Raw genomic sequence first — 23,269 nt, 5'->3', positions numbered from 1 at the left:
ACCTTGTGGATCCACCCTGGCTAATAAGCCAGATCCCATCGAAGCAGCACCACAAGCCTGGCGGTGTGCAAGTAGCTCAGACAGGGGCCACACCACTCAACAGTGAGTCCTGCCTCTGGGAAAGGGGAAGATAAGGTACACACCAGTCTGACTGTGGCCCCAGCAGTGGGCTGGGGGCAGACATTAGGTCTGACTGTGGCCCTGCCCACCAACGCAAGTTACTATAGACAGCACAGAGGAAGAGCCCTGCAGTTCCGCGCCACTCCAGGGACTAATCAAAATGACGAAATGGAAGAATTCTCCTCAAAAGAAACTCCAGGAAGTAGCGACAGCTAATGAACTAAACAAAAACGATTTAAGCAATGTAACAGAAAATGAATTTAAAATAATAGTCATAAAATTAATCTCTGGGCTTGAGAAAAGTATAGAGGACAGCAGAGAATCTATTGCTACAGAGATCAAGAGACTAAGAAACAGTCATGAGGAGCTAAAAAATGCTATAAATAAGGTGCAAAATAAAATGGAGGCGACCACAGCTCAGATTGAAGAGGCAGAGGAGAGAATAGGTGAATTAGAAGATAAAATTATGGAAAAAGAGGAAGCTGAAAAAAAGAGAGATAAAAAAATCCAGGAGTATGAGGGGAGAATTAGAGAACTAAGTGACACAAGTGAACGCAAAAATATACGCATAATTGGTATTCCAGAGGAGGAAGAGAGAGGAAAGGTGCTGAAGGTGTACTTGAAGAAATCATAGCTGAGAACTTCCCTGATGTGGGGAAGGAAAAAGGCATTGAAATCCAAGAGGCACAGAGAACTCCCTTCCAATGTAACTTGAATCGATCTTCTGCATGACATATCATAGTGAAGCTGGCAAAATACAAGGTTAAAGAGAAAATTCTGAAAGCAGCTAGGTATAAACATGCTCTAACATATAAAGGGAGAATGATAAGACCAGTGACGGATCTCTCTACTGAAACTTGGCAGGCCAGAAAGGAATGGCAGGAAATCTTCAATGTGAGGAACAGAAAAAATATGCAGCCGAGAATCCTTTATCCAGCAAGTCTGTCATTTAGAATAGAAGGAGAGATCAAGGTCTTCCGAAACAAACAAACACTGAAGGAATCGATCACCACTAAACCTGCCCTACAGGAGATCCTAAGGGGGATCTCCTGTGAGTGAAATGTTGCAAGGACCACAAAGTACCAGAGACATCACTACAAGCAGGAAACCTACAGACATCACAATGACTCTAAACACATATCTTTCTATAATAACACTGAATGTAAATGGAGTAAATGCTCCAACCAAAAGACACAGGGTATCAGAATGGATAAAAAAAACAAGACCCATCTATTTTCTGTCTACAAGAGACTCATTTTAGACCTGAGGACACCTTCAGATTAAGAGTGAGGGGATGGAGAACTATCTATCATGCTACTGGAAGTCAAAAGAAAGCTGGAGTAGCCATACATATGTCAGACAAACTAGACTTTAAATTAAAGGCTGTAACAAGAAGTGAAGAAGGGCATTATATAATAACTACAGGGTCTATCCATCAGGAAGAGCTAACAATTATAAATGTCTATGTGCTGAATACGGAAGCCCCCAATAATTAATTATAAATAATTGTCATAAAACAATCAAAACATAAGCAAGCTTATTGATAAGAATAAGGCAATTTCAGGGGACTTTAATACTCCACTTACAACAATGGATAAATCATCTAGACACAGGATCAATAAAGAAACAAGGGCCCTGAATGATACATTGGATCAGATGGACTTGACAGATATAGTTAGAACTCTGCATCCCAAAGCAATAGAATATATTTTCTTCTCGAGTGCACATGGAACATTCTCCAAGATAGATCACATACTGGGTCACAAAACAGCCCTTCATAAGTATACAAGAATTGAGATCATACCATGCATACTTTCGGAACACAATGCTATGCAGCTTGAAATCAACCACAGGAAAAAGTCTGGAAAACTTCCAAAAGCATGGAGGTTAAATAACCCCCTACTAAAGAATGAATGGGTCAACCAGGCAATTAGAGAAGAAATTAAGAAATATATGGAAACAAATGAAAATGAAAATACACCAATCCAAAGGCTTTGGGATGCAGCGAAGGCAGTCCTGAGAGGAAAATACATTGCATTCCAGGCCTATCTCAAGAAACAAGAAAAATCTTGTTTTACAAATCTAACAGCACACCTAAAGAAAATAGAAGCAGAACAGCAAAGACACCCCAAACCCTGCAGAAGAAGAGAAATAATAAAGATCAGAGCAGAAATAAACAATATAGAATCTAAAAAAACTGTAGATCAGATCAACAAAACCAAGAGTTGGTTTTTTGAAAATATAAACAAAATTGATAAACCTCTAGCCAGGCTTCTCAAAAAGAAAAGGGAGATGACCCAAAGAGATAAATTCATGAATGAAAATGGAATTATTACAACCAATCCCTCAGAAATACAAGCAATTATCAAGGAATACTATGAAAAATTATATGCCAACAAACTGGACAACCTGGAAGAAATGGACAAATTCCTAAGCACCCACACACTTCCAAAACTCAAACAGGAAGAAATAGAAAACTTGAACAAACCCATAACCAGTGAAGAGATTGAATCAGTTCTCAAAAATCTCCCAACAAATAAGAGTCCAGGACCAGATGGCTTCGCTGGGGAATTCTACCAGACATTTAAAGCAGAGATAATACCTATCCTTCTCAAGCTGTTCCAAAAAATAGAAAGGGAAGGAAAACTTCCAGACTCATTCTATGAAGCCAGCATTACTTTGATTCCTAAACCAGACAGAGACCCAGCAAAAAAAGAGAACTACAGGCCAATATCCCTGATGAATATGGATGTAAAAATGCTCAACAAGATACTAGCAAATCGAATTCAACAGCATATAAAAAGAATTATTCACCATGATCAAGTGGGATTCATTCCTGGGCTGCAGGGCTGCTTCAACATTAGCAAATCAATCAATGTGATACATCACATTAATAAAAGAAAAGTTAAGAACCATATGATCCTGTCAATCGATGCAGAAAAAACATTTGACAAAATTCAGCATGCTTTCTTAATAAAAACCCTCGAGAAAGTCGGGACAGAAGGACCATACTTAAACATCATAAAAGCCATTTATGAAAGGCCCACAGCTAATATCATCCTCAATGGGGAAAAACTGAGAGGTTTCTCCCTGAGATCAGGAACACGACAGGGATGTCCACTCTCACCGGTGTTGTTTAATATAGTGTTGGAAGTTCTAGCATCAGCAGTCAGACAACAAAAGGAAATCAAAGGCATCAAAATTGGCAAAGATGAAGTTAAGCTTTCACTTTTTGCAGATGACATAATATTATACATGGAAAATCTGATAGACTCCACCAAAAGTCTGCTAGAACTGATACACAAATTCAGCAAAGTCGCAGCATACAAAATCAATGTACAGAAATCAGTTGCATTCTTATAAGAATAAGAATAAGAATAAGAATAAGAATAAGAATAAGAATAAGAATGCTTCTAATAATGAAGCAACAGAAAGACAAAGAAACTGATTGCATTCCTAATTGCACCAAGAAGCATAAAATACCTAGGAATAAACCTAACCAAAGATGTAAAAGATCTGTATGCTGACGACTATAGAAAGATTATGAAGGAAATTGAAGAAGATATAAAGAAATGGAAAAATATTCTGTGCTCATGGATTGGAAGAATAAATATTGTCAAAGTGTCAACACTACCCAAAGCTATCTACACATTCAATGCAATCCCAATCAAAATTGCACCAGCATTCTTCTAGAAGCTAGAACAAGCAATCGTAAAATTTGTATGGAACCACAAAAGGCCCCAAATAGCCAAAGTAATTTTGAAGAAGAAGACCAAAGCAGGAAGCATCACAATCCCAGACTTTAGCCTCTACTACAAAGCTGTAATCATCAAGACAGCATGGTATTGGCACAAAAACAGACACATAGACCAATGGCATAGAATAGAAACCCCAGAACTAGACCCACAAAAGTATGGCCAACTAATCTTTGACAAAGCAGGAAAGAACATCCAATGGAAAAAAGACAGTCTGTCTCTTTAACAAATGGTGCTGGGAGAACTGGACAGCAACATGCAGAAGGATGAAACTAGACCACTTTCTTACACCATTCACAAAAATAAACTCAAAATGCATAAAGGACCTGAATGTGAGACAGGAAACCATCAAAACCCTAGAGGAGAAAGCAGGAAAAAAACTCTCTGATATCAGCCGCAGCACTTACTTGACACATCCCCAAAGGCAAGGGAATTAAAAGCAAAAATGAACTTGGGACCTCATCAAGATAAAAACCTTTTGCACTGCAAAGGAAACAATCAACAAAAATAAAAGACAACCAACGGAATGGGAAAAGATATTTGCAAATGACATATCAGACAAAGGACTAGTATTCAAAATCTATAAAGAGCTCACCAAACTCCACACCCGAAAAGCAAATAACCCAGTGAAGAAATGGGCAGAAAACATGAATAGACACTTCTCTAAAGAAGACATCCGGATGGCCAACAGGCACATGAAAAGATGTTCAGCGTCGCTCCTTATCAGGGAAATACAAATCAAAACCACACTCAGGTATCACCTCACGCCAGTCAGAGTGGCCAAAATGAACAAATCAGGAGACTATGGATGCTAGCGAGGATGTGGAGAAACGGGAACCCTCTTGCACTGTTGGTGGGAATGCAAATTGGTGCAGCCGCTCTGGAAAGCAGTGTGGAGGTTCCTCAGAAAATTAAAAATAGACCTACCCTATGACCCAGCAATAGCACTGCTAGGAATTTATCCAAGGGACACAGGAGTACTGATGCATAGGGGCACTTGTACCCCAATGTTCATAGCAGCACTCTCAACAATAGCCAAATTATGGAAAGAGCCTAAATGTCCATCAACTGATGAATGGATAAAGAAATTGTGGTTTATATACACAATGGAATACTACGTGGCAATGAGAAAAAATGAAATATGGCCTTTTGTAGCAACGTGGATGGAACTGGAGAGTGTGATGCTAAGTGAAATAAGCCATACAGAGAAAGACAGATACCATATGGTTTCACTCTTATGTGGATCCTGAGAAACTTAACAGGAACCCATGGGGGAGGGGAAGGAAAAAAAAAAAAAAAAAGAGGTTAGAGTGGGAGAGAGCCAAAGCATAAGAGACTGTTGAGAACTGAGAACAAACTAAGGGTTGATGGGGGGTGGGAGGGAGGAGAGGGTGGGTGATGGGTATTGAGGAGGGCACCTTTTGGGATGAGCACTGGGTGTTGTATGGAAACCAATTTGACAATAAATTTCATATATAAATAAATAAAAAAAAAAAGATGCACCAAAAAAAAAAAAAAAAAAAAAAAAAAAGAGCTCACCAAACTCCACACTCGAAAAACAAATAACCCAGTGAAGAAATGGGCAGAAAACATGAATAGACACTTCTCTAAAGAAGACACCCGGATGGCCAACAGGCACATGAAAAGATGCTCAACGTCGCTCCTCATCAGGGAAATACAAATCAAAACCACCCTGAGATACCACCTCATGCCAGTCAGAGTGGCTAAAATGAACAAATCAGGAGACTATAGATGGTGGAGAGGATGTGGAGAAAAGGGAACCCTCTTGCACTGTTGGTGGGAATGCAAACTGGTCCAGCTGCTCTGGAAAACAGTGTGGAGCTTCCTCAAAAAATTAAAAATAGACCTACCCTATGACCCAGCAATAGCACTGCTAGGAATTTACCCAAGGGATACAGGAGTACTGATGCATAGGGGCACTTTTACCCCAATGTTTACAGCAGCACTCTCAACAATACCCAAATTATGGAAAGAGCCTAAATGTCCATCAACTGATGAATGGATAAAGAAATTGTGGTTTATATACACAATGGAGTACTATGTGGCAATGAGAAAGAATAAAATATGGCCCTTTGTAGCAACATGGATGGAACTGGAGAGTGTGATGCTAAGTGAAATAAGCCATACAGAGAAAGACAGATACCATATGGTTTCACTCTTATGTGGATCCTGAGAAACTTAACAGAGACCCATGGGGGAGGGGAAGGAAAAAAAAAAAGAAGAGTGGGAGAGAGCCAAAGCATAAGAGACTCTTAAAAACTGAGAACAAACTGAGGGTTGATGGGGGTGGGAGGGAGGGGAGGGTGGGTGATGGGTATTGAGGAGGGCACCTTTTGGGATGAACACTGGGTGTTGTATGGAAACCAATTTGACAGTAAATTTCATATTAAAATAAAAAAAAAAAGATCTTGCAGTTTTACCCAACACCTCACATTTTGTAACACATTCACAATTCAGGTAGTTAATACTAACTCATATATGTGTGTTTGTGTGTATGTGTATTTTTTTTATTTTTTATTTATTTTTTATTTTTAAGTAATCTCTACACGTGATGTGGGGCTTGAACTCACAACCCCCGAGATCAAGAGTTGCATGCTCCAGTAAGCCAGCCAGATGCCCCAATGCTAACTGTATTTTTAATTATTTAATTGGTCTAACTCTGTACCATTCTCATTCATTTCATGAAGGTATTTTTGAACAGTCTGATGCCAAATTGATCTTGATATGTGCAAAAAACCTGAAATGATAAATTATCCTGAAATTCTGGTTTAGACATTTTATTACAAATAAGTGAATGTAACATATAGACTGTATTAAAATTGTATCATTATTAGAATTGTGGACTGTAGCAATATTTTGCATGCAAACTAGTGAATTTCCTTATTCTGGTCTTCAATCTTAAATATAAGTACAACTGCTTGATTACATTTCCTCCTGTTTTAAGGGAAGTTAGTAACATGCCTAAGGTCAGATGACTGGTCAGTGGCAGAGCTATGACTGTGTCCAAATCTGTATACCTTAGTTCAGTGCTTTTCTCAAGCATAATACATTTGTCCCTTTTATTTTATTTTTTCCCAGCTAGTGTAAACATCTCGGGCAAACTTCTAATAGCTACATTATGTGTGCTTCCAATCCTGTTTTACAAAACTGTGAAAAGAAAACTTGGAAACTAGTAGGTAAATAAATTAGATTTCTAGTGGTAGGGCACCTGGGTGGCTCAGCCGGTTAAGCATCTGACTGTGGCTTAGGTTATTATTTTGCGGTTCATGAGTTCGAGCTCCACATCGGGCTCTATGCTGACAGCTCAGAGCCTGGAGCCTGCTTCAGATTCTGTGTCTCCCTCTCTCTCTCTGCCCCTCCTCTGCTCATGTTCTGTCTGTCTGTCTCTCTCTCAAAAATAAATAAACCTTAAAAAAAATAAAAGAAGAAAATTTGTAATGTTTATACCCAACAATTTGTTATAGTATTAATCCAACTGAGTGTTCCTTAATACCTCTCCATTATAATCCCATTTATGAAAACTAACACAGTATTTTGGGGAATTATTGATCAAGGGCCTATCTATCAACTCTCTCTAGAGAGGATTGCATTGGAATCATAGAATCTCAGGGTTGGCAACAAACACATTTACTGATCATCTATCCCAATGACTTGACAAAACCATATAATTAAACAGAGATGGTCAGGCACCTGTTTCTGAATGAGCTCCTGTCCTTTCTCTGGATGCATATGTACAAGATTCAGCTGTGGAGATACTGACCTCCGAAAAGGATAAATATCCCGAACATAGGTCTGTGGCAGGATTACACAAAGAGAAAACAAGAGTTCAAATGATTAAAACTTTACTGTCATTTCCTCTTTACCCAAAGGTCAAAGAAAGCTATGTATTTGATAATGGTTTAATCACTTTATGCTTCCCAATTCTATAAAATCCCAGGGAAGATAAACCCCCCTCCTCAGGAATGTGTCAAACCATTTAGGCTTAGCACCCTTTCCAAACACAAGGGTGCTGCATCAGGAGCAGAGGAGCCAAAGGCAATTTAATAAATGACATTCTGGAGGATGGTCACTGTAAAGTGATGTCAATGATCTTCTTGAGGAGCCCTTTTGGTCATTAGGTCAGGTTATCACAGTCATGCTTAACATAATAGAAAGAGGAACAACAATGACTTTAGCATTCCAAATAGACCATAGTTATTATATGGGCAACTTAATTTTTCATCAAGAGGTGATAGTAATGAGTAACATAGTGCTCTACTTGCCTTATATCCTTTAATTATTGCAAACTATAGTAGATAATATCATCATCATCTTCATTTTACAGACAAGGAAAATGAAAGGTAACAAGGTACCATGACTAGTCCAAAGCTATGCTGACAGTAAGGTGGTGTCACCTAAGTGACCATATTCCTAACCTCTAAACAGCGATACCTCCCTGAGTGAGAGGGACATTCAGGAAAGGCATGACAAGTTCCTGACATAAGTCAACATGAGTGCCATTACTGCATGGTCTCACCTTATTGTAGTGGATAAGATTCCACCGTTTATCCATGAGAAAATAATGTGTTGACTGAGATTCTGGGATATTAAAAAACTCCAGACACTCCTAGAACAATAACAACAAATATAAATAAATGTTAACCCGGAACATATTATGTGCCAGGTAGTAAGCTGAAAGATACAAATATCCTAACGGCTTACAAGGATTATTATATCTAATATACTTTTTATATGTATATATATGGATACACATTGGATTTGGATATACAGTTCCGAAGAATGATACAATAAAGCCTAGTCATATAATATAAACCATCTGCCCTCCATGCGCTAAAAGATATACAATTAAAAATTCAGATGGAGTAGTGAACTGTGGAGGCATACTGGCATCTACTGGTCTCAATGTCAGGAAGAAAGCATGTTTAGTGACACCATTAAACATAATAGAAACTACAATTCATTGAGCAATTATTATATAGTGTATTCTAAGTTCAATGCTTTCCATGTAGACAACTTGTATGACTTCACTAGTGTGCCAGTACTGGTGAAAAAGAATCCGAGCCCAGAGAGGTCCTGTTTGATGTAGGACCTGTTGGTTCTAGTGGAATCAGGCTTTGGACTTACTCTGCCCTCATGCTACTCTGTCATTCAGTGTGAGTTGGAAAACGGAGTGGTTGCTGAAGTTTGCTCCATTAGGCCTTAGAAATTCTCTGGAGATGTCTGGGTGAGGCCTGAGGAGGTTTAATGACCCTTTGTACTGAAATAAGAAATACAGGTTTGGTACAACTGAATTTTTCAGAGGCCTTTTCTGCTTATGTCTGGGTCTGGAGCGGTGTTCCAGGAAATCAGATTACCAAAAGTTTGGAATCCAGGTAAGTTGGGAATGGCTGTAGTAGTTTATTTATTACCTTATCTTAAAAACTTTACAGGCATGTGTAACCATGGATTGCCTTTTTTTGGAGGAGCACAATCTCCATAATCATTAAAACTACTTTCTTGACCCACCTGATTTATTCTCAGATATGTGTTTTCTGCCTCTCCACTAATTTCTGTCAGTGCAAGTCAGACTGGATCCACGCAACTAGAGACCCTTTCTGTGGCAGGATCATCAGCCTGAGAGCTGGCAAACCCAGGGCACCTCCAGCACTACCCCAAGTGATGCCAGGAAGCTTCTAAGCAGGAAGAGACAGCATTCCAAGGGGAGTTAGGAGGACACACTAGAGTTTTGGGCTGCTGCTTTAGCTGAGAGAGAACCTGCATGCATTTGCACCTCAATGCAGAGCAAAAATGTCAGTGTGGGGGGAAATTATGCAAGAAAATAGGGGAAGTACACAATAGTGGAACAGATTCTACCAGAGATAAATAAATGCATATATTCATTTGAAGACAGAAAAATGCCACTTAATTCTAAACTGGGTGGTCAGTAGCCATAGTTGTAGACATTGTGCATTAAAAAATCACTTCTGTCGGGGTGCCTGGGTGGCTCAGTTGGTTGAGCATCCAACTTCGACAGGTCATGGTCTCGCAGTTCATGGGTTCCACCCCACGCTGGACTCTGTGTTGAAAGCTCAGACCCTGGAGCCTGCTTGGGATTCTGTGTCTCCCTCTCTCTCTGCCTTTCCCCGCCTGCCCTGCCCCCCACCCTACCCCTGCTCACACTCTGTCTCTTTCTCAAAAATTAAAAAAAAAATAAACATTAGAAAAAAATCATTTCTGTCCAAAGCCATCCCTACCTTTAGCAGGGCTTCAAACTGAGTGTCCTCATGGACTGGTAACTGGGTTGGGATATCACACTCATTCTGTCCATGAACTACCAAGGTTTTGGTACCTATAGAAGGCAAACACAATAATAAACTGAACTCTGCTATAAGAAAGTTTATATTTAAGGCATAAAATATTAAAATATTATCAATAGGCTGATGTTTTTCTTGTTATGATTGTTACTATTAGTGAGTGCTTAAGGTAAATTATCCACTGAACAAATATCACTCCTTTATAGTTAAATATATGTTATAAATATATTTATTTATCAGGGGCACCTGGGTGGCTCAGTCAGTTACGTGTCCAATTCTTGATTTCAGCTCAGGTCATAATCTCACGTTTTGTGGGATCGAGCCACACATGGGGCTCTGCCCTTGAAGCACACAGCCTGCTTGGGATTCTCTCTCTCCCTCTTTCTCTGCCCCACCCTGCTTGTGTTCTGTCTCTGTCTCTCTCAAAATAAATAAGCATGAAAAAAATGTAAACAATATTTACTTATTAAATAACAATAGCTACCATTTATGGAATTCCTGATAACTTTACATGTATTTTATATGCAAAATTATATTTAAATCTCACAGCAACCCTATGGTATGGGTATTATTATTTTCATTCTACAAATAAGAAAACAAAGAAAATAGATTCTTACAAGTAAGAACGTATAAGTAACAAAGACACATTTATTTAGTAGAAGAGTTAGCATTCAAACATTAAGCATTGCAACAATATATCCCTTATTTTAAATGAGATGATCTTGCAATAATGGTTGAAAAAATATAAACAAGAGATATGAGCAAAACCATGACAAGTTTCCAAAATGTAGTTTAAATTTACATTTTCTCAATTCTACTTGGCTCTGAGTTAATACTTATTCTACTTCATTCATTCATTATAAGTCTTTGCAAACATTATGATATACCTTGACTTTTATTTTTATTTTCTTTTAAAAAAATTTTTTTTCAACGTTTATTTATTTTTTTTTTGGGACAGAGAGAGACAGAGCATGAACGGGGGAGGGGCAGAGAGAGAGGGAGACACAGAATCGGAAACAGGCTCCAGGCTCTGAGCCATCAGCCCAGAGCCTGACGCGGGGCTCGAACTCACGGACCGCGAGATCGCGACCTGGCTGAAGTCGGACGCTTAACCGACTGCGCCACCCAGGCGCCCCTTATTTTTATTTTCTTAATGAATGTTGGCATTTATTTATTTATTTTATAAGTTTATTTATTTAAGCAATCTCTACACCTGACGTTGGGGCTCAAGCTCATGACCACTGAGATTAAGAGCAACATGCTTTGCCTTCTGAGCCATCCAGGCGCCCCAATACCTTGATTTTTAATGAGCTGTTTTTAAGTATATGAATGACAATATGAGTTTCTTTGCTATAATAAAAACTGATCACTTTGTGGGATAACAAGCATTATGGAATGCTTGCTGTGAGTCAGTTACGACAGCACGTGTTTTACCTACCTAGACTCATTGATTACTGGTGATTGTGAATGATGAATCACATCCTTATTTTACACACGAGTAAAGACAGCCTGAAAAGGTGATGCACTTTTTCCTAGCTAATATTAATTGTACAAATAATACATGGCAGCAACATGACTTTCATGGCCTGCCATACCCTGTGTTCTTATCTCGATATAATTTTGTCTTTCTCTTAATTCTAATACACGTATCATCTCATATTTCCTTAGTCACTGCACCAGGATAAAGACTTGGCAGAATTCGTATCTTGAACAAAAAACAGCTATCCAAAGCGAAAAGGAGCTGCAGCTAGAGTTTACATCACACTTCATGTTCTTTTGTTCTTCTCCTTCTTCCTGCTTGTCCCTTTTCCAATTTTTCATAAAGCCACCTCTCATACACTTTACAAAGATCTGGGGTCCATGCCATGCAAACAATATTATTCCCCTTGCAGTGCCAAACATTCATTCAAAAAGGCTCTCTGTGCAACTGGCCCTCTGCGATAGACTTAAATAAATCTTCAACCTTGGCAGCCCTTCAAGGGCTGATTCACGTGGATCTTAGTTCTGATGTCTCCCCTTTCATCTGGCAATTGCAGACTTTTAAAGGGTCTATTGTATTTCTTCAGATCGTATTAAACAAAAATTCTTTGATGCACTCAACACCGGGGTCAGGACTCTGAAAATTTTCTCATGAATGAGAGAGACGGTTGGTCTTTAAACGGGTTATTTATACTCTTAAAAAAAAAAAAAAGTTATATCACCCAAAGCAGTAGCAGATTACCTGGCATGGAAGCAGTCACCAGGAGCTTTACCTCACACTGCTCCTTCTTCATGGTCTGCTTCAGATCCTTGAAGAAGAGGCCCTCCACGTAGCCCACCACCTCCCACAGGAAAGTCAGAGTGGCTGAAATGGCATCCATCCCCCACTCACAGGGGGTCCGCACAAAGTACATGATTAATCCCACCTAAGAGAACAGGAAGAGGTCACAAAGCCACAGTAATCCTGAGCAAACATTCTCATTCCCTTGGCTTTTCTTTCCTTAATTAAATGTTCTTTTGTCCCTTCATATTCTCTGCTCAACAGGTCCTCTAATACTTTCAATGGTCATAAGCAAGAGAGGGTATAACTGGAAAACCAACCAGAACAGGTTGCCATATATTTTTGTGTATCACTAAGATGGTGATTTCTCAAGAGGAAAGCAGAAGATTGTTTTTCCAGGCTTCAGGTCCCTTGGTAGCTCAAGTACTGAGGCCACCCCAAATTAATCTCTACATGATGTTTGCCCAAACAGTATTTGCAGCTTGGATTATATCTAACAGTCTGAACCAATGAACACTCTGCTTGGCTAAATGGTGAACTTAAGAGTTTTTTGTTCTTGTCACCTAAAATCTTGAAAAGCTCTGTGTCCTTTGGTGCATGTTTAAATTTACACTTAAAATGTTTCATCATAAGGTAATTTTTTTGTTGTTAATAGGAGTAGAATATGTTAAACACTCTATACATTGAAATAAAGGGAGGATTTTCTATATTGGAATATGTATTTCCACAAATTTGATGAAAGAAGTTTTAACTACCCTATTTAACAGTGCACAAAAAATCATAAAGAAATTATGTAAAATTTTTTCCCCACTGTGGCTTTTTCTATTGTTTCCTGAAAAATTTCTTAATCTTAGAAAACTTGCTAGTTATTTTGAAAGAATCAGCCTATGGTGTCACTAACCTAAAATTGCTTTGACGGTTCTGTAGGCTAAACACCCGAATGAGGGCCAAACCTCGTCTCTAGTAGAAATCTACCAAAGACAGGAAAAAGACAGGAAGTCCTATGGGTTTAAAGTGCCTTGATCCATCAGAAATGAGGCTTCTCTAAAACTCATGAAGCACATTCGATTCTTTCTCTTATGTATCTGTCAATGCAGTCTGGTGGTATTGGGGATGGTCAGGGTGAGCCTGCAGAGGAACAGTGGTTGAGAGGGCAGACATACTGAAGAAGTGTTAGTGCATATTTGTAAATTGAAGATTTGGAGATTTATTCCCTTAAAACTATCTGGGCACCAAATCCCTTTGAAAGTTTTCACATCCCCTGCTCCCAAATGTGCTCAAACCCCGGGTGAAGATCAATGGGTCAAAGTTAAGCAGTGAAATGTCTCTAACAAAGTCTGGAAGAGATGGGTCAGTGGTCCCAACATCCCCACTATACACATCCTTAATAGTCATTAGAGAAAAGAGATATATAATAAGGGTAATGGTTTAAAAATGACTCTGCCCTTCACTGTTTTGCTGTTCTAAGTATAAGACCTATTCTATAGTCCACTCAAGGCATCCATGTGCTTGGGATTTGGGGAAAGATTAGGGTTTAGAGAGAAATGCAAAAACAAGAATTTATATTCAAGTACAATAGGATTATACAGCAAAGCCAAAGTGTTGCCAGGCCTATTCTTTATTAACTGACCTAGTCAGTTACCTAGCTGGGAGCACCTTTGTGGGCCAATAAGGTTTATTTTCTGTTGACAGAAGAGAGTATGGCAAAAACAGAAATGAATGTCCATCTTCTTATCCCAGCGCTAAAAGACAATGGAGAGCAATGGTCCTGGTAAGTATCCCCCCTACCCAGTGACCCAAGGGAATGGGCAGACACCTGAAGGGGCTTTTGCTTCCAGTCTTTGGGTCTCTAGCAAAGGTTCAATTCAGGGCCTTTCGATAGCACCCGGATGCCACATGATAGGTCACATACTTAAACTGAGGAAGGCCCTGACATTTGACTTTAATAACCTACCTTTGGTTTTTGCGTGGTGTAGACAGGACCAAGAAGTAGCATAAAGTTTGGCTGGAAAGCTTTCTGGATAGAATTGCCACAGACTGATGTCACCGAGCATACTGCACCAGTCAGCGGCTTTTCTAAGCTGGAGCCATCTGGGACATGCAACTAGAACTTAGAGGTGTGTATAGCACCAGCAGGAGCCGAGGTGAGGTTGTCTCTCAGCAGGCACCACGTGGAGCCCACAGGACCCAAGTCATAGCAACCATGGGCATTGGTTTCTACTAGCCAGGCATCTAGCAACCAGCCAGATAAAGAATGCTGTCTCACAAAGGGAGGAGCCGGAGCAAATGTTGAATAATAGATAGAATGCTGAACGAAAGTAGGAGTGCTGAGAATACTCACTCTGATTTTGCCCTTCCATCTTGTTTGTGTTCATGCAGTAATTTTCCTTGGGGCTACATGTTCCAGGTCCCTTGGAGGTTAATGTATGCCCTGACCAGAATGCAGGAAAGCTTGTTCTGAGCTTCCTTCTGGTGCACAGATGGTACCACTTTAGATAACTACCTGTTCACTTCACCTCCTTGCCCTTGCTCTATATAAAAGCTCTAGATGATGGTGTGGACTTCATGGAAAATAGCTGCATAGCACTTGGATTGGCGTCTGTTCCATCTCCCCCCCACCCCCCCACCGCCGTCAGTAAGTTACCCCGGGTAAATTCTGTGTGAACAAAATGGAGTGGCTTGCTTCATTTTTCCATATCAAAGGGCCTCAGTCTGGAGGATACTGTCCCTCCTCCACCTTCCAACAACAAAGGTCTTTTTTCTTTCCAACTCCACATAGTGTTTACAGACGAAAGAAGTTGGAAAAAAAATAGGATTCCTAGGGGTTTTTTTTAGCCAGGAAAGACCGAATGCTATCCAAAGTTACCATTTATACATTTTTATCAGTCTGAACTTAAAAGTGGATTTGGACACTTATTTATATTCTTTCCCTTGTCACCCGGCTGGTGGGCACTCATGAGGAAAACCAAATCAGTCATAGAAAAGAGAAAGGGATTACAAATTTTCTCTGCACAGAGGAGCTGTAATGTTAAATTTATCATTTCGCTGCAGATGCATTTGGATTCCGCTTCTATTTCCCTACCTGCTAGAAGACTGACAACAGTGAGGGAGAATGAAGTTCCCCCAATGCAGACATTCACTTGGCTATCTGTCTCTCTGGATTAAGGTGCAGTTTCAAAGAACAGGCATCAGGCTAACCACCCCAAAACTGCATATTCATTTAGGGAGTAACATCCTAAAGAAACTGGTAAATTCTGGAGGGTTCAGGAAGGAGCTGTCAGGATGGTTTAAAGCAAAGATAGTCACTATGGAAAAATACACTCACAGATACTTTCCATCTAGGGCAACTATTTGCCTCTGTGTGTGTGTGTGTGTGTGTGTGTGTGTGTGTGTGTGTGTTTTAAAAAGCAAGATAGAAAAAGGGAAAAATGACTAAAATGACATATAAGTTTTCACAACAGAAAACCCAAACTAAGAAGCAACATAAGGAAGTTGTATAGTGCCAAAGGAAGGCAGAGATGAAATGGATGTTTATTGAGTACTTACTACATGCCAAGCAGAGTGTCAGGAGGGGCTTCCCTATACAAACAGGGGTGAATTTAGCTGACCATGGTTTACCTCCAGTCACATAATTAATGGGGGGGGGTTATTGAAAAAGTTTCCTATGAATTTTTCCTCATGTTGCTGCTTCCTAATTGGAAATGAACATTTACAACTTACTGGAGGCTGAAACTCACCAAGTAGTTGAATAGGATGTGAGATGTCTGGGCAGGAAAGTCTCCAATATTTAAGAGAAGTTTGCGCAGCATGTACATTAACTCATCCTGAAAGAAGAACAGAATGTCTACATCTCGTTCAGCTACCATGCTGTAGGACATAAATTTAACTTCTTAAAAAGTGGGGGAGGTTCCTGCTTTTCCCTCATGTTGATTTCCATTATGTTCAGCATTTTAATATAGTGTATGTGATACTTATTAAACAGTATTTAAGCCAACAGTAACACCTTTCTTAGGAGCCAATCTGAAATAACTGAGCAGTAGTTAGACAAGTTCTTTTCTTTCTTTTTTTTTTTTTTCAATAAAAAGTTAGACCGTGTCTATAGGTCACAGACAAATCACAGGAAAGGTATATATTTAGCCAATTCTATTTGCTATGACTTCCAGGTGTGATGCAAATGTCAGGCAGACCTATCTTGAGATACCATTAAATATATACGGTTTCATGGACTTCACAGGTCTGCTTCCCAGGTTTTGAGTCAAAGAGATAAAGTTAGGTCAAGAGGGAATAAATAGAGATGTCTGTAAGTCACCTTACCTTTCAGAAACTAAACTTGATCTTCTATAGAACAAGACCATAACACAGAAATGAACAAATACTTTTAATCATCAGTGTGTTTTGCCATTGCTCAGAAAACTACTTTATTTGTCATAATCTTTTTACACAGGTGGCCTGCTGAATTAGATTGTCTTGATTAATGGATAGTTTCAACATATTCTAATAATCCCACCTGTATCACAGACTACTAAGTGATCAGAATTTAATAAATATATTCATTACTAGGAACACTATACTGAATTTAATCTTTGCTTAAAAGACTGAAAATCTTTCAGTAACTTAGGTTCATCACTACCAGTGCACCAAACACAAATGGAGACATCAGTCGATGGACAAATTTGAAAGAAAACAGCAAGGTTTAGTACGCTCATCATTACCATTTCCTAAAGAACTTATTTGCTGTGTATCAGAAATTGATGTTCTATGCATAGCACTATGAAATCCATTGTTTGCTTTTAACAGTGTTCACCCACAGTGCTACACAGCTATACTACAAAGAAAGAAGAATTTACTTGTCTATTGCTGATGGTCAGTTTTTCCAGAAAATGTCGAAGAACTGTCGATGGATCTTCAATTAGACAATTCCATAAGACTTGTTGGGCCACAGCACTCACTTCAGAAGAGAGAAGACATTGAGCATTTGTCTTAAATAAAGTATTAGATAAACTATTCAAACAATTTACTAAGATTTTAATTAGTATCTTTTTTTTTGCCTTAACAATGTTCTGTAAACACTTTTTCTGTTGAAAGGTAGGTATTTGTTCTCATTGTTACTTGTTTCTGAACATTTTCACCTATAAAGAAAAGGTAACGAAAAAGTATAGGGTGGTCTTTAGATTTTAGAATTGCTTTTGTAAAGAATACATTTGTGATTTACAGTGATATATCATTCAGCCTTAAAAGAGAGAAATCTTGCCATTTGTGATAATGAAGATGGACTTTGAGGGCATTATGTTCAATGAAATAATTCAGACAGAAAAAGACAAATACTGTATGATCTCACTTATATGTGGAATCTAAAATAAACCAAACTCACAGATACAGAGACCAGATTAGTGATTCCCAAAAGAGGGGGTAGGGTAAATGTTTGAAGGTGGTCAAAAGGTAAAAACTTCTGATTATAAGACAAATAAATCCTGAGGAGGTAATATACAGCATGGTGACTAGAGTCAACAATACTGTATTGCTTATTTGGAGGTTACTAAGAGAGTATCTTTTAAAAGTTCTCATTATAAGATAAAAATTGTTACTACATGTGGTAATGGGTATTACCTAAACTTATTGTGGTAACATTTCATAACATACACATATATCAAAGTATTATATTGTACACCTAAAACTAATACAATGCTATATGACAATTATATCTCAATTTAAAAGGAAAGAGGGATGCCTGGGTGGCTCAGTTGTTTAAGCACCCGACTCCGGATTTCGGCTCAGGTCATGATCTCAGTTTGCAAGATCAAGCCTGGTGTCAGGCTCTGTACTGACAGCACGGAGCCTGCTTGAGATTCTCTGTTTCTCCCTCTCTCTCTCTGCCCTTCCTTGCTCTCTCTCTCTCTCCCTCCCTCTCTCAAAAATATATTAATAAATAAACATTTTAAAAAATGAATAAAATAAAAAGAAAGACTACATTAGTGAATCTTTGTTTTGGAAATTACCCTAATTTTAGGAGTGATAAATATTTGTCAAATTAAAGTCATATTTTAATATTGGTTGCATGGAGAAATTTCTAAAGTAATTATTCGGTTCTTAGAAAATGTGTTTTGGTTTATAATGCATATGAATTAGAGATGATCTTTTACTGTTCATGTGAGTGCTTTAAATAGTATCTCCTTTAGTGAGATGAAGTAGTTAAGCCAGTGGTAATTAGGTTCCCACTTCTATGAGGATGTCTTAGGAATAAATAATTATTCCTGATGTGAAGAAAGTGCTTCTACTACTTTGGGGAAAACAATCAGGCCAAGACTGCCTGGAAGTGCCCAAGCTAGGAAAGCAGGTGGGTAGAAGTGAGTGGTAGATAAGCACTAGATGATCTTGAGTCTAAATGGTTTAATTAGTTTAGTGTTCTAAACTATAAATATGGAATTCAGCATGAATGTGTCGTTTGGTCTATATTTTGAATAAATGATACCATCTTTTTGCATCAGAAACTAACCTTCCAATTAAAAGTATGGACTATATAAATAAATAATATGAACAAGAGATATGTAAATATAAGCTTTAGTTTCTGTGTGTCTTTATAAATAATTAAAATAGGTGTAGGTTTTTCTTAGGTCAAAACTGGTTGCAAAACTATCTTAGCATATTATTTTTATTCTAATTGCTGAAGTAGGGCAATTTAACACTTAAAAACACGAAAAATACAGAGAAAGACAGCTGACAGTAAGACTACAAATCATAGAAACAACTTATAAACATTTTGCAATATGTCCTCTCATACACGTGAAATTTTTATTTACATGTAGTTTTAAATAATATGTAGAAAATATTCCTTGGCACTCAGTTTTTTACTTAGCAATATATTAAAAACTTAATGTTAATATTCTACTAGAATGTTATTTCTAATGTGCATATGGAGGTACCATGTCTAACTAATTGCTTGCTGGAAATTTAAACTCTTCTCAAATATTTGTTATTTTAAATAATGTACAATAAGCAGAAACCTATAAAGACCCTTATATAGCCCTCGTTGCCCTAGGAAATTGCTAGAAGTCAAAATCTGTATCAAAGAGCTTTCACACTTTTAAGGTTTTTGACACCTATTGTGAAACTTTGTTCCCAGAATGCTTGTATTGAATTCTATATTCCCATCAGCAAGGTGTGAGTTTTCTTTTTTCCCTGAATCTTTACCAACTATGGGTATTTTCATTTAGAATAATTTTTTCACGGTAGCTGTACTTGAGCATAGCATAACATACAGAAAAGTTGAATCACTATGTTGTGTACCTGGAAGTAATATAACATCGTATGTCAACTATACTCAAATAAAAACATAATAAAATTTTAAAAAGCTTTGCAATTTTTTGGCTGAAATATAAAGTTTCTATTGTTGTCTTAAACAACAATGTTGCTTACAGATGTTATTGGCCATTGGGCCATGTATTTATATCCTTTGACCGTTTTTCTGTTGGGCTTTAAAAACATCATTATTGAGTTCTATGGGTTTTTTAATAACATTAGAAATATCAACCTGTTATCTGTCACAAATGTTACTCATCTATACCCATAGTTTATCATTTCATTTTGCAATTATTGTCTTTAGATTAGTACCTCTGGAAAGGTAATCAAGTGGGACAGATGGCATCGGTGGTGTCAAGCCAATAGCTAAGATTTCCAACGTGGCCGGAATTGCCATCTGATGTCCACGGGGTCAAATAAGTGTTATTCAGTTTTCTAGTCGTAAATAATACTCCTAGACCCAAGTATGTATTTCAAATGCAACTTCTTGGTCATAAAGTTAGTGGGACAAGGAGATGAAGACAGTGATCATGTTAGTATAGTATACTACAAATCTGTAATTGTAGTTTGTACATAAAACAAATCAACATGTGACCAGTAGTTAATGTCTTCGAAAGCATCCTACTGTCCTCCATCAGATAACAGCTTCAGTGTTTTGTGAGAGTTATTGATGGGTTTACTAGTCAAAGCTATACCTGCTACGCCATCTTCCCGCACCTCACCATCCTCCATTAGATGAACAATGGGCAGCACGGCTGCACAGATGCATGCTGGGAACACTGCTTGGGGGGGCTGAGGCACATGGTGGTTTGGTGTGTGTTCAGTAGTGTGCTCCTCATCTGAAGAGAGAGACATCATTGGAGGGCTTTTCTCAGCATTGTAATCCCAGTGCAACATTTCTCAGTTCAAAGCTTGCTTATTTAACATCCTTTTGGTTATAGATATCTAGGTGCCTCAGCACCCTTTGTTGAAGAGACTCTTCTTTCCTTATTGAGGTTTCGTGGTGCCCTTTTAAACATGACAGCGGCATAAATGTAATAGTTTACTTCTAGTCATTCAATTCTAGTCCATTGATTTACTGTCAATCTTTAGTCAATACCACACAGTATTGATGACTACAGCTTTACAGTAAGTATTGAAATTGGGAAATGTGAGTCTTCCAGTTTTGTTCTTCATTTCCAAGATGGTTTTGATTATTCAAGTATGTGGAGTAATCAGAACTCTCATACTTTTTGGAAGGAATGTAAAATGACACAACTGATCTTGAAAATAGCTTGGCAGTGTACCCTACACTTGTACATCACTGTTCGTAATAGTATAATTTATAATAGTCAGAAAGTGGAAATAAATGTCCACTAACTGGTGAATTTATAAATAATGTGGTATATCTATATAATGGAACATTGTCCAGGGACAAAGAACTGATACATGAGACAACATGGATGAACCTTGAAAATGTGCTGAGTGAAAGAATCCAGTCTCAAAAGGCCATATATTATATGACTCCATTTATATGAAATGTACGGAAAAGCAAATCCATAAAAATGGGAGATAGATTATTTATTGCCACTGGTTAGAGAAAGTGTGGATGAGGAACAACTGCTAATGGGCATAGCGTCTCTTTTTGGATGTGATAATATTCTAAAATGAGAGGTGATAATCATCATTCTATTCACACTCTATAAATATACTAAAAACCATTGCATTGTATACTTCAAAAGGGTGAATATTTTTGGTACATGAATCATATCTCAAGAAAATTATATCTGTGATAAAAAATATAAATGAGCCTTTGGCTCAATCCCTATAAGTTGTGATTAATCCACATCGGTCATTTTTGAAGTTCCTGAGGGTTGTGCAGCTGAGGGTTGAGAACCACTGGTTTCTGTACAACTTTCCAATAACTTTATAAATCAGTAATGAAATTTATGTTACCATGAGGCAGTGAGTCCCAGACAGTTATTCATGAGTAGAGAAAACATACTTTTTAAATTCTTGGAATTGAAGGATATCACATTTCCCCCCTGGAATCAGATTTCATTATAGAAGTAATGAGCTGTGGTCTTCCTTTGATTTTTCAATTATCCAGAACAGCATCCTATAGCATTCTAGTGGGTCTTGGCCACTCATTGGAATCTCCACCCGAGTAGATTTTAAAAATACTGATGTGTGGGTCCCATTCTTAGAAATTCTGATTTGATCTTGGGTGTGGCCTGGGTATTTTTTTTAAAGCTCATCAGTTGATTGTAATGTGTAGCCAGGGATGAAACCCATCAGCAATATGATTACTTATAATGTAGTTAAAATAGAGCCAATTTATAAAGGGTAAATTGCTGGGTAAAAAAAAAAAAAGAAGAGTACCACTTAATCTAATATTTATTTTTTGAACTTTGAGTCATAAAACAAGTTATTTAATGAAGACAGTGTGGTGAAGTATAATAATAATGTTAACTGGAAAATGTTTCAAAACACACACAAGTCATAAGCAATAAATAACAAATTTCTAAGAGGACACACCTTCGGCACTGACAGCTGAACGCACAGACCAGACTGACCCTCGGCGGAAGGAATAATTCCTATGGGAAGTGCTGGAGGTACAGGATGGACTCACAGACAGTCGACGGGATGCCAGATTGGTGACTTCTTCTACTGGCAAAGAAAATGAGGAATGTAACCTTTGGTTTTGTAACAAAAAAGTCATCATCATCACAACTATAGCTGTACTTACATCACAGGTGTATACTGCTCTCAGAGCATAAGGCTTAAGTAAGTTAGAGTGTACTTATGAATGGAAAAAAATATTTTAGAAAGAAAGGCAGAAACTTTGTCCCATAGATTCTACAAAAGCTGGGCAGAGAATCACTTAATTAGAATAGTTCATAAATTATTTTCTGATACCAACCAACAAATTGGCTGCATTTGTCAAGGTTGATAGTTAAAATGGACTAACCCCATTTTTAATGATGAAGGATTGATTGCATTCACTTCAATATACACTCTGGATTTAGCTGTTCTCTGAATCATAATCACTTCTTGGTTCATTATCATATTGGTTCATTCAATGTGACTAACTTCCTCCTCTGTAAACAAGCCAACTCTAGCAATTAAGAAAAGAACAACTTCCCTCCTCTTTCTTTGGATAGTGTCAGGAGGTAAGAGAGAAAGAGGGTGCATATCACCTTATATCACAGAAATGTTTATTTCAAAGCAAGTCCTTTTCATTCCCTGAGACTGAGCCCCCCAAGAAGTCCCATGTATAGAGGGCACCTTCTTCTTCTGGTTCTGAGTTGGGTGTGCAGGTGGGTTCATAGCAAGCCTCCTGGGTGATGGGGATGGCGGTGATGAGGCTGGCTTCTCTACCAAGACGTTTCTTCTCTTCCTCCTGTTGCAAGTTCTTTAAGATGTGTTCTGCTCTCTGATGGGAGCGGGACACAGCACGGGCTGAAAAGGATTTCTGTGGAGACATGAAGACCAGTTGATCTTATAGAAACTGTTTTGCAAGGTCATAGACAAAGAGTGTTTCA

At 38.2% G+C, this 23,269-nt stretch overlaps 1 protein-coding gene across 7 annotated transcripts in view; it reads right to left on the bottom strand.

Moving 5' to 3' along the window:
- Positions 1–23,269, bottom strand: part of UNC80 (unc-80 subunit of NALCN channel complex) — a 228,938-nt gene that overhangs the window by 60,793 nt on the left and 144,876 nt on the right. For 6 of the 7 annotated variants that reach the window (XM_086719512.1, XM_086719513.1, XM_086719516.1 and 3 more), the window contains 9 exons: positions 23,013–23,199; positions 22,263–22,394; positions 20,441–20,584; positions 17,297–17,397; positions 16,187–16,273; positions 12,411–12,594; positions 10,130–10,224; positions 8,413–8,502; positions 7,587–7,688 (listed from right to left, as the gene is read on the bottom strand). In XM_086719512.1, coding sequence (XP_086575638.1) covers positions 7,587–7,688; positions 8,413–8,502; positions 10,130–10,224; positions 12,411–12,594; positions 16,187–16,273; positions 17,297–17,397; positions 20,441–20,584; positions 22,263–22,394; positions 23,013–23,199 — 1,122 coding nt within the window. The remainder of the gene's footprint in view (positions 1–7,586; positions 7,689–8,412; positions 8,503–10,129; positions 10,225–12,410; positions 12,595–16,186; positions 16,274–17,296; positions 17,398–20,440; positions 20,585–22,262; positions 22,395–23,012; positions 23,200–23,269) is intronic. The other variant, XM_086719515.1, reaches the window with a different exon arrangement.

Source organism: Puma concolor, chromosome C1 (genome assembly GCF_028749965.1).
Source record: "Puma concolor isolate L17-30 chromosome C1, mPumCon1.1.hap2, whole genome shotgun sequence".
In the NCBI taxonomy this organism is placed as follows: domain Eukaryota; kingdom Metazoa; phylum Chordata; class Mammalia; order Carnivora; family Felidae; genus Puma; species Puma concolor.
This window is presented reverse-complemented; position numbering and strand designations above follow the sequence as displayed.